Raw genomic sequence first — 17,023 nt, forward strand, 5'->3', positions numbered from 1 at the left:
ACTGTAACTCATTTACACGTTCTCTTTCTCATGTCCACACACACAGCGTCTTTGTGCTGCACTTCAAAAGCTGGTGTGTGTGTGTGTGTGCTGAGAGAAAGGAAAGGAAAGAGTTTGTTACTGTGGCTCCTGCCTGAGCAATGACCCCGAGCGAGGGCCAGTTAGGGGCCCCTGTCTCTAATCTATCCCTCGGAGCGCTGTAAGGCCTCTTTGTTTGCTCTCTCCAGCTCAGGATGGAGACAGAATTTACGCTCAACACGGGCTATCAGGTTCAGCCCTGCGGCAGTCCACAGCCTGGCCAGACGAGAGCAGAGGAGGGGTGAAGAGGAGAAAAAAACACCCGCCACCAGCGCTACCTGATTTCAGTCACACACACACACACGGTCCCGCGGCCAGCCCACAGGACAGAAACATCACAAATGAGATCTGTGTAAAGCTGCAGTTCGGCCAGAAATGCAGAAATCCGCATGTCGATGCAGAAACCGTATCATTTTCTTTCTTCTGTGAAACATGAAAGGAATTTTACAGCGACGAGAGGCTGTCAAAACTTCAAAAGCGACCATTAAATTACCCTTAAACTATCATGTGAGACTATAGTTATCTTAACAATGTGCTCAGAGTTGACAAAACACCAAAGAATGCAATCAAACGTCAAAACACATCTCAGGATAAACCTGCATATGCACTATAAGGTCCCACTTTATATTAAGTGGCCTTAACTAATATGTACTTACACAGTAGTTAATAGTTTGTTACAATGTACTTATTGTGTGAATACATGTATTTACTGTGTACTTAAGCTTGATTAAATACATGTATGTAATTACATCTGTAATTAACTTCTGTAATTACATTTGTAAATACACTGTTGACCATCCCTTACACCTTAACCTACCCTTAAATCTACCCATGCCACCAGACCTGTCCATAACCCAACCTCTATCCCAACTCAAAAGCACCACAAGTGTTCTCAAATACATTATGAACACAGTAAGTACATTGTATTAATTTTTTGATGTAAGTACATAGTAGTTAGGGACACTTAATATAAAGTGGGACCCACTATAAATGAGTTGAAAATGACAAGCTCAAACAAAAAGTAATTAAAAATGTCTATTAAATCATCTGAAGCATTCGGTGATAGCAGTGTCTTGGGAAGAACATTCATTCCTTTTCCTTTCTATTTGAGACGTCACCACAGTGGAATAAATCGGCAGCTATTCTGACATATGTATTACGTAGCGGAAGCCCTTGCTAAAATATATTGTTTTAATCCATAAAGCTTTTGAAAACCAAAAAGAGAAAACCAACAAGAGGTTTCTGCTAAGAATTGTATTTTATTTTATTTTAATTATTTTATTTTATTTTATTTTATTTATTTTAATTTAGTTTAGTTTAGTTTTATTTTTTATTGAAATTAAATTAAATTTAATTATATTTTTTTTTTATTTTGATTTAATTTAATTTTTAATTTCATTTTATTGTATGTAATTTTATTGCAATTTTATTTTATTTTTCTTTATTTCATTTGGCATTATAATTTTATTTCATTTTATTAGATTTTAACAACTATGTATTTTATTGTAATTTTATAAAATGTTATTTTATTGTAATTTAATTTAACTTTTATATTATTTTATTTAATTGGGCATTTTAATTTTATTTTATTTTATTTTAACAACTATTTATTTTACTGTATTTTATTTTATTTTATTTCAGTACAGCACATTGTCTCCAAACCATATTACAACTATTAACATTGTTATAATAATTTTTTAATCCATAAAACTTTAAGAGGTAACCAATAAGAGGTTTCTGCTAAGAATTTTATTTTGTATTTTAATTAAATTTTTTATTTAATTTACTTCAATTTAGTTTTAATGTAATTAAATTTTATTGTATTTTAAATTTATTGTAATTTTATTTACTTTTATTTAATTTTATTTAGTTTAATTCTAATTTAATTTTCTTTTACATTATTTTATTTCAGTTTAATTTTATTTGCCTTTTATTATTTAATTTAATTTATTCATTCATTCATTCATTCATTTTCTTTTCCGTTAGTCCCTTTATTAATCAGGAGTCACCACAGAGGAATAAACCGCCAAATTATCCAGCATACGTTTTACACAGTGGATGCCCTTCCAGCCACAACCCAAAACTGGGAAACACCCATACACTCTCATACACAATTATACACTTCGCCCAATATTTTAGCTTATTCCATTCCCCTATAGCGCATGTGTTTAGACTGTAGGGGAAACTGGAGGACTTGGGGGAAGCCAACGCCAACACGGGGAGAACATGCAAACTCCACACAGAAATGCCAACTGGCACAGCCGAAGCTTGAACCAGCGACCTTCTTGCTGTGAGGCCTCGGTGCTAACCAATGAGCCACCGTGTATATATACTATTTTACCCCTCCTTTTCTTTTTCAAATATTTCCCAAATGTTGTTTAATAAAGTCAGGATTTTTTTCACAGTATTTCCTATAGTTCCTATAACAGTTGAAGTATTATTAGCCCCCTTCTGGAATTTATTATTGATTTTTATATATATTTCCCTAATGATGTTTAACAGAGTAAGGAAATTTTCCCAGTATGTCTGATAATATTTTTTCTTCTGGAGAAAGTCTTATTTGTTTTATTTCGGCTAGAATAAAAGCAGTTTTTAATTTTTTAAAAGCCATTTTAAGGACAAAATTATTAGCCCCTTTAAGCTATATATTATTTTCGATAGTCTACTGAACAAACCATCATTATACAATAACTTGTCTAATTACCCTAACCTGCCTAGTTACCCTAATTAACCTATTTAAGCCTTTAAATGTCACTTTAAGCTGTATAGAAGTGTCTTGAAGAATATCTAGTCTAATATTATTTACTGTCATCATGGCAAAGATAAAATAAATCAGTTATTAGAGATGAGTTATTAAAACTATTATGATTAGAAACGTGTTGAAAAAATCTCTCTGTTAAACAGAAATTGGGGCAAAAAATAAACAGGGGGGCGAATAATTCTGACTTCACCTGTATATCTGATTTTGTTTACAGTGTTATCCCAGCTTTAAAGCGCTCCTTCAGCTTCTCCCTCATTATCTCCTCTCGGTTTGTTGGCTGTTTCCGGACACTGAGAGGCTTTTGTTTGGGATTAACGCAGCAGAACAGAGTCCGGATCCTCACTCGGACAATCAGAGGAACGCGAGTGAAGCGGTGCAGTTCACTCTGAGCCAGCGGCCCACGGCACATTCACACACACAGATGAGATCTCAGCCCAGCCCCAGAGTCAAACGCGCAGGAGCCACAGCCCGCAGCCACACCGTGACCCCCTTACAAAAGTCACATTCACTTTGCTTTGCTCTGGAGAAAGAGAGAAAACGCCTCAGGCCAGCGCACAGCCCCAGCCCAAATGAAGAAATGAGGAGAGCTGGAAATAAAGTCAAAATAAGTCCACATTCCTCCCTCCCTCCGTCTAGACTGCTTTTCTCTGGTTTACTCATTGTGAACGCAGGTCTGATGTACAGTTGAAGTCACAATTATTCGCCCTCCTGTAAATTTTAAAAAATATTTCCCAAATGATGTTCTACAGATTTAGTATTTTTTCACAGTATTTCCTATAATAGTTTTTCATCTGGAGAAAGTCTTATTTGTTTTATTTCAGCTAGAATAAAAGCAGTTTTTAATAAAAGTAAAAAAAAAATAAGGTCTAGCGCTGCACGATTCCAGCTAAAATGAGAATCACGATTTTTATTTATTTATTTATTGCTTAAAAACAAGATCAGGATTTTCTCACGATTCTGTAGATGTAAAATAAAGGTTAATGAGTAGGCTTTTATTATTGTTTATTTCCAAGCATATGGTAAAACATCAATAATTATATTAGGGCTATGTGTTGGTCTCCTCTTGGTTAAAAAACTACATTTTGTATAGACTTAGAATGGAGGACTCGAATAGACTTTAAATATGTCCTGTTTGGTCACGAAACACCAAAACACATTTGTTTGAGCTGTTGACTGTCGTATATGTGTCCCACACTGCTAAAAACACTATTAGGACACCTATATTTCACTAAAAAGTGTAAATTGGTTGTTTTTGCGATATTTCGAGCAAATTCGTACTTCCTGTTTGAAACGAATTTTTGAAGCTGCGTCACGGTCATGACATAATAGCGTGTATTCCAGCGTGCAGACTGGACGTCTGTGCCAGAGAGTGTCTTATTACGTCTTACAGTGTGCTGCATTAATGCATGAGTAAGGCTTGGTTCAAACCAATCAGCGCGCTCTATTGTGCAACTTCATTAATATTCATTACTGTCACAGTGTTTAGACGACAGAGACGCCACGTTGTGTTGGCAAAACAAGCGTGAAGTGTTGCTTTTATAGTTTGCTGCAGTGAAGTTTTGTTTGCATTTTCTCTCTGTGAGAGCTCAGCTGGAGTCACGTGTGGATTAACAGTGTACGCGACGCTCGACAACAATAACTTACGTGTCTAAGGAGGAACATTGTTTAACTGAGAGCTGTTCTCATCTGCAAACGCTGAGATCCGGATTCGCTTGTAGTCTTCTCTTAATAAAGACGCGGCTCTAGTTGCTGGTGATTGTCCTGTCTTTACAGATTTGGTAAGTGAGCGTCCAGTGCTCTTTGTTTATTCAGTTTGTTCGTATCGATCTAAGTTAACTATTGCACCGAGTGTAAACATGTTAGCACCACAACCAAACTTTAACCTCGTGTAGGATTTTCACCGCATTTAGTGACCGGAATAACACTACCTGCCGTGTGCATCTAAGTTTCCGGGAAATGCTGAGGGTTTTTTTTCTCTCATTCGCCGTGCGGTATCAAACATTGCATGAAAAATACACGCTTAGAGCAGATCCTCGAATCAAATATCTCGTTTGTCGCGAGGGGCATGAATGAATACCCTGAATGAAAGAGCCAAACTGCAGGTAAAGTCCACCATTTAATAATTTGACAAATAATTCGACTACAGATGTCCATGTAAACACCATCACTTTCTCCCGTGTATGTGTGTGTGTGTTTTGACTCTGAAACTCGCGCGTGCCCAGATAGACACTCCCACACCCTCCCACTTTAGTTCCTCCGACACTCCCCCCTAAACAGAGCTGGACACGCCCACTTTTCTGCCTTTTTCCAAAGTAGAGGTGTGAAAACACCCTGCTGAAACGAGGGGGTTTCATGGTCCTTTAAAGGGCCATAAAACCCCCGTGTTTTATTAGGGTTTTTTCACACCTCTACTTTGGAAAATGGGCGTGTCCAGCTCTGTTTAGGGGGGAGTGTCGGATGAGCAAAAGAAGGATGGTCTGTAAAAAATTTGCATAAAAATGGGAGTGTTGGTTTGGGCACACGCTGATTTTCAGAGGCAAAACAAACACACACTCAAACACACACACCATGGAAAGAAAAAATGTGACTGTGTTTACTAGGACATCATTAATCGAATAATTTGCCAAATTATTAAATGGTGGACTGTAACTGCAGTTTGGCTCGGTCACAAAATGTGGTGAAAATCCTACACGATGGTAATAGTTTGGTTGTGGTGCTAACATGTTTACACTCGGTGTAATATTTAGTTTGATACAAACTAACTTTGCCATTTGAATAAACAAAGATCACCGATCGCTCACTTACCAAATCTGTAGAGTCAGAACAAGCGACAGCAACTAGAGCCGCGTCTTTATTAAGAGGAGACGAGCAGCAAATCCGGATCTCCGATCCGAGAAAAGCTCTTGGCTAAACAATGTTCCTTAGACAGGGACATCGGAAAATGAAAACAAAAACTTCACTGCAGCAAATTATAAAAGCAACACTGCACGCTTGTTTTGGCAACACAACGTGGCGTCTCTCTGCCGTCTGAACACAGTCTTGGAAGCTAGCATGCATATTAACGAAGTTGCACAATAGAGCGTGCTGATTGGTTTGAGCCAAGTCTTACTGATGAATGAATGCAGCACACTCAGAGACGCCATAAGTTACTCCCAGGTACAGACGTCCAGTCTATACGTTGGAATACACACTAAGATCTCATGGCTGTGATGCAGCTTCATAAATTTTATTTAAACCGGAAGTACGAATTTGCTCGAAATAACGCAAAAACAACCAATTTACACTTTTTAGTGAAATATATGTGTCCTAATAGTGTTTTTAGCAGTGTGGGACACATATACGACTGTCAACAGCTCAAAACATGTGTTTAGGTGTTTTGTGACCCTTTAATTTACAGTAAAGTAATGATATCAGAATACAGCTTACCAACAAACCTTGAACCGAAGGACGCGAAATGCGCGAATGGCGCTTGTGCGAAAAGCGCGATACGCGCAAATGGCGCAGGGCGAATTGAGTGTTTTACGTGTTTGACACGCTTAACGATCGTTTCGCACGAATCTCTCGAGTTCCTAAATCTGAACTTCAGCGAACTTTTGCCCCGCGTTAACCAATCAGAAGCTTGTTTTTGTGGGGGCGTGATTGTGACGTAGAACCTGTTGATTGTGTCCCGGGGGAAATCCTCCAGGCGACAACGACAACAAGTCATCAAACTGGGCTTGGCTCAATTAGAAGCACCGCTAATAATCTCCGTCATCCAGGTTCAGTTTCTGGAGGAGTTTATGAGCTCACAGAGCTGGATGCACCTCTGAAAGGATGCAGACTCAGACACGGTCCTAAACATATCGATGCTGTTTATCAGTCTTCATAAAGCACGTAAACACTGTTACGGGTAGTTACATTACTATTACTATTTTCCATATCATCTATGCCCTTCCATAACATTAGCTGACGTTAAAACCAACAGATAGCACTATAGCTATTTATTGATTAGCAATCTGTCAACATTGGGATGTAAAAAATATTGGGACAACAAATAGCTTCAAATGATAGAATACAAAGCAAACATTAGAAAGTATTGACAATAAAATAAAACGTTTAGCCTATTATAATCAATGTTCTATCCAGAAAGCTATAAAATCTATTTCACTTTTGATAGTATTTGCATATGGATTAAAGTAACTATAGTTATTTAGTGAAGAGCAGCAAATGAATCTCTCATTGTGTTTTGTTTGATAACAGAGGTGTTCATGTAAGAATCCACAGATCTAAACTGAAGCATTTGCCTACTTTAGTAACTGTTTGTGCTCATCTAAGAGAAAATTAGTTGTGAATAAAAAATAAAACACGCAGGACGGAGCCACAAAAAAAAAAAAAACTAAAAAAAGCAGCACTTTTCCGACGGTCCCTTACTGAAAGCTCCGCTCAGTGCGAGCTCTCTCGGCTAAACGCAGATTGCGAGGGCTCAAACGGAGCAGTGGTCGTAATGTCGAGGGGAAAAAAAGAAAAAGACAGCTGTGAGACACAACCAGCTTTGTCTTTTTGTAGGAAACACACTTTAGATATTTTTAGGGTTAGAGGTTTTTAAGTTATTGCCGTCAATCGTACTGGTTTTGATTCATCGCAATGTAAATATAGCTGCAGCTATGTGACGTTGCACGACCCACCTTTGTTCACTGACCCACAGTTTGAAAACCCCTGGGGCCTCATGTACTAAGACTTGCGTGGAAATCAAACTAAAACATTCACGTTCATTCGGATGTACAAAAGAATATGCGTGAGATTCGGCGTACGCAGTGTTTCATACATCTGAATTTTTTTCTGCGTACGCACATTTACAGCTTTGGGCGTACGCAGAAAAAAATTCAGATGTATGAAACACTGCGTACGCCGAATCTCACGCATATTCTTTTGTACATCCGAATGAACGTGAAACTGAGCGCAACATGCACGAGCGCAAAACCCCTCCCTGCCTCCTCCCCCGTATGAATATGCTAATGACTATGCTAATGGCAAAACCCAACGAAAAAGCAACGGCAAAAGCAAGCAAGAAGAGAAACTTTGAACAGAATGTGAATTGGAGGTGCTGCTTTCGGAGGTAGACCGGAGAAAAGCGGTGTTATTTGCAAATTTGTCCTCCGGAATTAACAACAAAAGAAAAAATAGAGTGGGAGAGTTTAGCTGATGCGGTTAACACAGTTGGGTCTGAACATCGCCCTGTGGAGTTAAAAGAGAAATAGTGTGATGTACAGGTGTAAAATGTTGTAGTACCCTTAACAGTCTCAGTGGCGCAGCTAGTAAAACGCATGTCAACATGTTTTGACACGTTCGAGCATGAACTCGGTTCGAATCCAGCATCTGATGAACTATTTCTTCTTTTTCCCCCTGCTACATATCAGATTTTGCCTACTATTTATCACGAGAAAGACAAGTAGGAACCATTAATAAGTTTGTGCATCAATTTTATTTGCACATCTATTGAATGGAAATGTTTCTGATTCTCGCATGCAAATTCATCTTCAGATAGTGTCTTTATAGCAATGTGCGTGCAGTAGATCGCTCAGATTACATTGGGAAAACAGGCGACTGCTGCAAATTGTGCTTTAATGTTTGGCTGGTCAACTGTATGGTATGGAAACCTTATATACCTGCTAGATGAACCCGTCTCATACAGCTGCCATTGCAAGGCTCAGACACTTTGTAGAGAGCAATTTAACACAACTGCCTCTAGGAGTCGCCAATGGAAATAAAACACATACGCACAAAAAATGTGCGTATGCCAGTCATGAAGCTGGCGTGAAGCTGCGCACATTCCCACGTTCAGTTCATTGTTAGTAAATCCAAACGTGAGCGATTCTGAGCGTGAAACCTGGCGTACGCAAAGTTTTTGTGCGTACGCAGCGTTGATACATGAGGCCCCTGGTCTACAGCAGTGGTTCTCAAAGTGGGGGTCGGGACCCCCCGAGGGGTCGCAGGACAATGAAGGAGGGTCACCTGGTGATTTCCAAAAAATCTATTGATTTTTATTAAACCATAAGAATTATCATATTTTATCCATAACCTACAGAAGAGGAAAATAGTCGTTTATAGTTATATATACTGCATAGCTACTATAGTAGCTTATAGTTACTAGTTCTATTGGATTGCGATCCCTGGGGTTATTACATTGTATTAAAGACACAGCAATAGCGTCAGCTGCAGCAGATTGATTTTATAACACCAGGTTAAACTTTCTGGCCCATTTACAGCACTCACATACATGAAAAAAAATTAAATGAAGAATAGACTTGGGTCTATTGGTATGTGTGTATTTATAACCACCTCAGAGGATATTGGGGGTCGCGAGTGGTTGGCATTGTTATATTGGGGGTCGTCGCCTGAAAAGTTTGGGAACCCCTGGTCTACAGAACAAACCACTGTTATACAATGACTTGCCTAATTACCCTAACTTACAGTGAGTAACCGCTCTTGGGCTGCAGGGTGATATGGCTGTGGCGTATTTTATTTACATGAAAAAACAGCTATATTAAATTCTAATAATAGTCCACTATTTTACAGATTGTCTTTTATAAAAACAGCATTGGTGAGCATTTTTAATATAGTTTATTCCGTGCTTTAGTTTATTTTATCATTATGCTGAAAAAGATCCAAATAAGCCTGCAGAAAGAGGGTGAACGCTGCTGGTAAGCGCAGTTCCTCTGTGTGTGTACAGACACATTTCATGCTTCTTGTTGACGTCAGAACGATTACTCTAAAGTGAAAGAGGTCAGGATGGTGTTCACGGAGCAGAAGTAACGCATTTATTTAGTTAGGCCTGCTTTCACTGAGGATGTGTTTACTGAGGGAACACACACATACACATATCAGCGGGCAGGTTTTTAAAGTGACCAGCTGACATGCACTGAGTGTTTTTTTCCGGTTTATCGTACGCAAACATTACTCAGAATGCGTGAAGGAAAACGAACTGGCGGCGAGAGCAAAGCTAAACATTCACCAGATGCGGATAAACCCAATGACTTCATGTACAACAGCATGTCGAGGAAATATAATACTGCCGCTTGTGCATGTCTCCAGTGTGTATGCGTAATCCTGCGTAATGCAGAGCAGAGCTGCTGGCCATATGTGGAGCAGCACGGAGGACAGAAGTGCAGAGCGTCCTGTTCACCGCTGAGGGAAAACTGGACAAACACTGCAGGGGAAAAACCCTCGGCGGATTTTTTTTTTTTTTAGATTTGGGAAACAGACCCGAGCTCACTCACAATGCAACAAATAGAGAGCGCTTTTAAATGGCATTGAACCTGTGACATTGACAATATACATTTTATACTGTTCTGCTACAGGGCTCAGCATATGAGAGTACCAGAGATGGCAGAAGTACACACATCCTTCACGCAAGTAGTAGTACGGATACTCATGTTTAAAACGACTCTGGTAAAAGTTGAAGTACTGACTACACTTTTGTACTCAAGTAAATAAGTAAAGAAGTACGGCCTGAAATCAGTACTTACAGTTGAAACCAGAAGTGTACATACACTCTGAAAAAAGGAACATTTTTTAATAAATGTCTGATGGTAAATCATACTAAACGTTTACTACTTTAGGTCCGTGAGGATTACCTAAATGATTTACATTTGCTAAATGCCAAAATAATGAGAGTTGAATGAGTTTTTTTTAGTAATTTCTAGACAGTCAAAAGTCTACACAAATTACCTTGGTATTTTTTTAGCTTTGCTTTTAAACTGTATAACTTTGGTCAAATGTTTTGGGTCTCCTTCCACAAGCTTCTCACAATAGTTTGAAGGAATTTGGGCTCATTCCTCCTGACAGAATTGGTGTAACTGAGTCAGATTTGTTGCTCACACAAGCTTTTTCAACTCTGCCCACATATTTTCTATAGGATTGAGATCAGGGCTTTGTGATGGCCACTCCAAAACATTCATTCTGTTGTCCTTGAAGCACATTTTAACATTTAAAATGTTTATTTTTAGGGTCATAGGGCCCTATCATACACCCGGCGCAGTGTGGCGCAAGACGCGGCGCAATAGACTTTTGGTAGTTTCAGCTTGGTGCAAGAGTCGTTTTGAGGCGTTGCGCTAAGCTGCTTACATAGCAAATGCATTAGCGCTCATTTGTGCACCCATAGGCGTTCTGGTCTAAAAAGGAAGGTGTTCTGAGGTGGACCACTGGCGCGTTGCTATTTTGAGAAACTGTAATAGATTTTTCATTAGACCAAAACAAACCCGGTCTAAACTCCGGCGCAGAGTTGCGCCTCGCTTACACACTGCTTAATACACACAAGAGAGCAACAGGCAAATATCTTTACATATGAAAAAAATGTAAATATTAAGGATATATATAGGATATAATAAGAATATATATAGGATATAAATATAAAGGATTAAAATATTACAGAACTTATTATTTTCTAGCCTACATAAATATGAAAAATCACTGCTTTTATGTCTTCTTCATCTCGGGAGGCTTTTTCAGTTCATTCATAACAATCTGCTTTTGTATAATGTTATTATTATTAGCAGTATTATTTATTATCTCCATATTTATATTTGTTTTATTAAAAACAAGCTTAGATTTGCCCACCTGTCAGGTTTTAGACCATATGGGGCACAGCATGTGTTTTAGGATATAACTCAGGTTTTTGAGCACATTTTGTTATTATTGTTCATTTATTCGTTTGCTGGAAATTAGAACTGAATTTAGAAATAGTTTTGAAACGAATATTTGCGCTTTACAAACGAAAGTATTTATTTATAGACTAATTGATGTCTGTGCGTAAAGGTTTCCCTATCCAAGAGTGAAAGTGAAAGTGATCCATTATCTCTCATTCTCACGCAGTAGATGCTCTGTTTAACAGTTTTCTGTTATAAAACTGTCAACTGTTAACTGTTTGCTTGTGAAATGCTCATTTTTTTCCACTTAGACTTACTTTGCGTCCTGTAAATAGGGAATGCGCTCTTGGCGCAACGCAGCTGGCTCTTAAAGGGAATGGGAGATGAGACTCTGATTGGTTTATTCTCAAAACACACCTATAACTCATTAAGAAAATAAACTCAACCCTTTTAGAACATGCGCCGAAGCGCAAGGCAGATTTCCCGTCCTTAAATTAGCAAAAACGCGTCCTGACACACCCTGAAAGCATTTGCGCCCTGCGTTTTGCGCATGGACCGTCAAAATAGAGCCCATAGTCTGTTTAGAAGACCCATTTGTGGCCAAGTTGTAATGTCCTGGCTGATGTCTTGAGATGTTGCTTCAGTATTTCTCCATAATGTTCTTTCTTCATGATGCATCTATGCTGTGAAGTGGACCAGTCCCTCCTGCAGCAAAACAGACCCACAACATGATGCTGCCGCCCCCAAACTTCACAGTTGGGATGGTGTATCTAGGCTTGTAAGCTTTCTTCTCTGTCCTCCAAATGTTACACTGCTCATTATGGCCAAACAGTTCAATCTCATCTCCATCAGAGCACAGGACATGCCTCCAAACATTGTTCCCAGTGTAATTAAGCAAATTGTAATTAGCCAATCAGAAACTTCCAAAACCTCGACACCATCATCTGAGCTTTTTCAGAGGCAGAATAATTGTTTTGTGTGTAAACTTGACTTCCAAGAAAACTTATAACAATTTCTCAAAAAATATCTCATTATTCTGCTATCAAGCAGAACAGAAACACATTTGATAATCCTAACGAAATGGTTATGTGCCTTTGTATACAGTGTATGTAAACTTCTGCTTTCAACTTTAAGTATAAAGTATTCATTACAAAACCTGTTTTAGTTTCACAGTGGTAACCACACTGCACATCATGTATACATCTGTCCAAATTTACTTACATTTTTTATTTATTATTATTTTTTTTAAACTGCAAACTAGTCAACCAACATCACTGTACAATATTGTCCAATAACACTGCTCAAAAAGTTGCCCCATGTATCATTACCTAGACACAAAACATAACTTTACACCAGTTACGAACAATAGCTGTCATACTACTTACACAGTAGCCTAAAATAACCTAATGTAAAACTAAAGTGACCTTCCCTGTACATTATCGACAACAATACAGACTTTATTACATCTCTTACGTTGTTACTATTTAAATCAAAGATTTAAACGCATAAACATTAAAGAAGCACTTAACAAATGAGGTTAACAAGAAATATTTGAGAGAGTCATTCCTAACGAGTCAATTCATTTATAAATGAGCCTTTTTAAATGAATCTGAATAAACAATTCAGTGAGAAAGATAAAGATTTGGCAGCACCCATTGGACATTTTGGTTTCAATTTAATGTAGCATCTAATAAAACAATTATAATGTTATACTTTAATTTTTAGCATTTAGACAAATCTGATCATTAAATTACATATAAATTTAGGGTTGAATATGACATCGAAGATGTAAATAGATGACATGTAAGAGAGACATCATTTCAGTGTTAATAATGGGCTTTTGGACAATATTAAATATTTTGTGCGTCTCGTTTACCTTTGATCCGACCAACCAAAATGCATCTTATTACCTGGTATAAACATGACATCAACTATTTCCTTCTCTCTCATCAAAGTTCATCTATCTTGCCTTCCTCAAAGTAAGCTTAATAAACAAGCCTACTTACGGCGCGTGATGAGAGGGTGAAAAAGCCACGCACTGCGGCACGCATGCGCACAATGACAAAAATAAAATGATTGAAACGGCATTCAAATTGCGCAATGACAAAAAAATGTGTAGATTGCGCCAAGAAACCCATTAAAACGAAAGTAAAAGCCTGATTTTAAAATGTAAGGAGTAGAAAGTACAGATATTTGAGTAAAAATGTAAGGAGTAAAAGTAAAAAAGTTGTCAGAAAAATAAAGAGTGGAGTAAAGTACTGATACCAGAAAAATCTAACGAAGAAATCCAACGTATTTGTACTTCGTTACTTCCCATCTCTGATGAGTACACCCCTTACAAATCTCTCATTTTAGTTAATATATTCTCTAGGAAGCTTTACAATATTATATGTGTGCATATACATTAAATTAGTCAGTCCTGAAGCCAAATCTGGAGCTAATCTAACAAAATAACTTACAACAACGCTCCAAAAACTAGTACAGCTAAATTTATAATAGGTAAAAAATTAAATAACAGTTAAAAAAGAGCTAAATTCAAGAGAGACAATGCATGAAATAGTTACAATTTTGGGGGCAAAGCAGTGGCGCAGTAAGTAGTAGGCAGCAAGAAGGTCGCTGGTTCGAGCCTTGGCTCAGTTGGCGTTTCTGTGTGGAGTTTGCATGTTCTCCCTGTGTTCACGTGGGTTTCCTCCGGGTGCTCCGGTTTCCCCCACAGTACAAAGACATGTGGTACAGGTGAATTGGGTAGGCTAAATTGTCCGTAGTGTATGAGTGTGTATGTGAATTTGTATGTGGGTGATTCCCAGAGATGGGTTGCGGCTGGAAGGGCATCCGCTGCGTAAAAAACTTGCTGGATAAGTCATTCCGCTATGGCGACCCCGGATTAATAAAGGGGGTAAACCGACAAGAAAATGAATGAATGAATTAAAATGTTGTATTTTGTCATTTGAGGAATTTAATCGTACAATCTTTCTTTTTCGGTGCATAATCCAGAATTATAACTGCATAATCCCGCCTCGCCACAACTTACAACCACTCTCAAATGAGCTTTTGTTTCACACGTATAAAAAAAGGCCAATCAAATCAGACTTGACAAGCTGACCAATAAGAGCAGGGTCTGCTTATGAAAGAGGGAGGAGCTTACAGACCTCAAGCAAAGAATTGATTTAAACTGCTTCAAACTAATATTAAATGAATATTCTGAGAAAATGACAATATGTTCTGAACTTAGATGGATTTAAACCTACTGTAGAAGACTTTAACATAATATTAGGATGCTTCAAAATACATTTTCAAACTGCTCTTTAATCAATTAAGCCATTATGGTGGCTAAGTACATACAATTTGCTAATGTAAGCAGTAAAATAGTGTACAAATGCCAAAAAATACAAAAACAAAGTATGTTTTTCACATTGAAAATGAACTGCTTGCTGACAAAACCATCATAAAGTTACTAATTCTCACATAAATCACATTCAAGTGTGCAAAAATACTTAAATGACACTGTTTAAAACACTTAAAATGCATTTTAATTATTGAAATAATCACAATCTTGCTTTCATTTTATACTGAAAGCCAAATCCTGAATGCATACATGTATCTATTGACCTCCCATATATCCATTCGTTTAAATATGAAAGATTTAATAGCTATGAGATTTTTTTTAAATGTTAATCGGCTCATCCTATTTTATAGGGATAGTTTATATATAGTTTTGTACCTCAGTGCTTGTGGTTGTGGCTCCTGGAGAGTCGACTTTGCGTTTCTTCCGAGGGCCGATGGCGGCGAGGGCCGTCAAGTTTGCGTCTCGTTGTCTCATTTGAGCGAGTTCCTGTTGCTGCATCTGAAAACACAAAAACAGCATCATATTAAACACCACAGCACAGAACACAGCGGGGAAAAGTTGCTGCTCATCGATGGATTTCCTCTTCAGTGTTTGGACTTTCAGCAGTGAAAATTATACCACACTGAACTAAACTGAACTTCAACTCACTGCTGCTTAGACACAATATTCACTGGAAAAGTGCTATAGAAGTAAAAATGAATTGGATTGAAAGAAAGTATTGAACACATTGGGCCCTATCATACACCCGGCGCAATGTGGCGCAAAGGGCGACGCAATTGTTGTTTGCAAGATTTAGCTTGCCGCAAGAGTCATTTTGACGTTTTGCGCTACGCTGTTTAAATAGCAAATGCATTTGCGCTCACATGTGAACCTATAGGCATTCTGGTCTAAAAAGGAAGCCGTTCTGAGGCGCATTGCTGGCGTGTTGCTATTTTGAGAAACTATAAGAGATTTTTCAATAGACCAAAACAAAGCCGGTCTAAAGTCGAGCGCAGAGCACGTTAGTTATGCGCCTCGCTTGCACAATGCTTAATATATACTGCTTAATATATACATATATATATATATATCACACACACACACACACACACACACACACACACACATACATATATATATATACATATATATATATATATATATATATATATATATATATATATATATATATATATATACACACACACATATATATATATATATATATATATATATATATATATGTGTGTGTATATATATATATATATATATATATATATATATATATATATATATATATATATATATATATATATATATATTAAGCAGTAAATATTAAGCAGTGTGCATACATACATACATACATACATACATACATATATATATATATATATATATATATATATATATATATATATATATATATGTATGTATGTATGTATGTATGCACACTGCTTAATATTTACTGCTTAATATATATATATATATATATATATATATATATATATATATATATATATATATATATATATATATATATATATATATATATATATACACACACATATATATATATATATATATATATATATATATATATATATATATATATATATATAAGCAATATCAGATAAGTGGAATGTGTGATGTGGCTGTATATCAGCACTGGTGAGAGGAGTGCGTTGGTAAGGGGACCTTAGTGACGATATACAGCCATATTGCACTGCTACTCATGAGATATTGTGTTTATACAACAGTTCAACAGCATAATGGTGTATATTAAAATTTAATTCAAACACGGAGAGTCTAAAAACCCTTTTGTATGAGGAACTACTTTCTTCCGCCATTCATTCACATCTGCAGCTGACGTCAGAACAGCAGAAAACATTGCATAAAATACAACGTCACTTTAGAGCTAGTGTCTGAATGACTCTCTGTAGCGTAATGTCTGGTGATGACAAAACTGCTGATTTTGCTTACATTATAAGGCTGAACGACATGAAATGCCATCAGTCAACAGAGATTTCACAGTATTTCTCTGTTGCAATCAGATCACAATAATTAACCCCAAAAAAGCCAAAGCAAAGCAAACACTAGCAGATTACTGTGGTAATCTCCAAACAGAAACGCCAACTGACTCTGCCAGGACTCGAACCAGTGACCTTCTTTAATTAAAATTATGATTCGGGGCGGGGATTATGAAATGAACTCACATTATGACTCAGATTTGCTATG

General features: G+C 37.2%; 1 protein-coding gene across 4 annotated transcripts in view; it reads right to left on the reverse strand.

Moving 5' to 3' along the window:
* The window catches only part of LOC101886077 (transcription initiation factor TFIID subunit 4), a 185,938-nt gene that overhangs the window by 49,154 nt on the left and 119,761 nt on the right, over window positions 1-17,023 (reverse strand). For 2 of the 4 annotated variants that reach the window (XR_015514121.1, XR_015514120.1), the window contains exons 14-15: window positions 13,766-15,307; window positions 11,528-13,721 (exon numbers count right to left, since the gene is read on the reverse strand). Coding sequence is in view for 2 of the 4 variants with exons in the window: in NM_001443392.1 (NP_001430321.1) it covers window positions 15,185-15,307 (123 nt within the window). In the remaining 2 variants the exon portion in view is untranslated. Of the gene's footprint in view, window positions 1-11,527; window positions 13,722-13,765; window positions 15,308-17,023 lie in introns of those variants that run through there. The other 2 variants (NM_001443392.1, NM_001443391.1) reach the window with 1 other exon arrangement.

This window comes from Danio rerio, chromosome 18 (assembly GCF_052040795.2).
Source record: "Danio rerio strain M-AB ecotype USA chromosome 18, GRCz13ab, whole genome shotgun sequence".
In the NCBI taxonomy this organism is placed as follows: domain Eukaryota; kingdom Metazoa; phylum Chordata; class Actinopteri; order Cypriniformes; family Danionidae; genus Danio; species Danio rerio.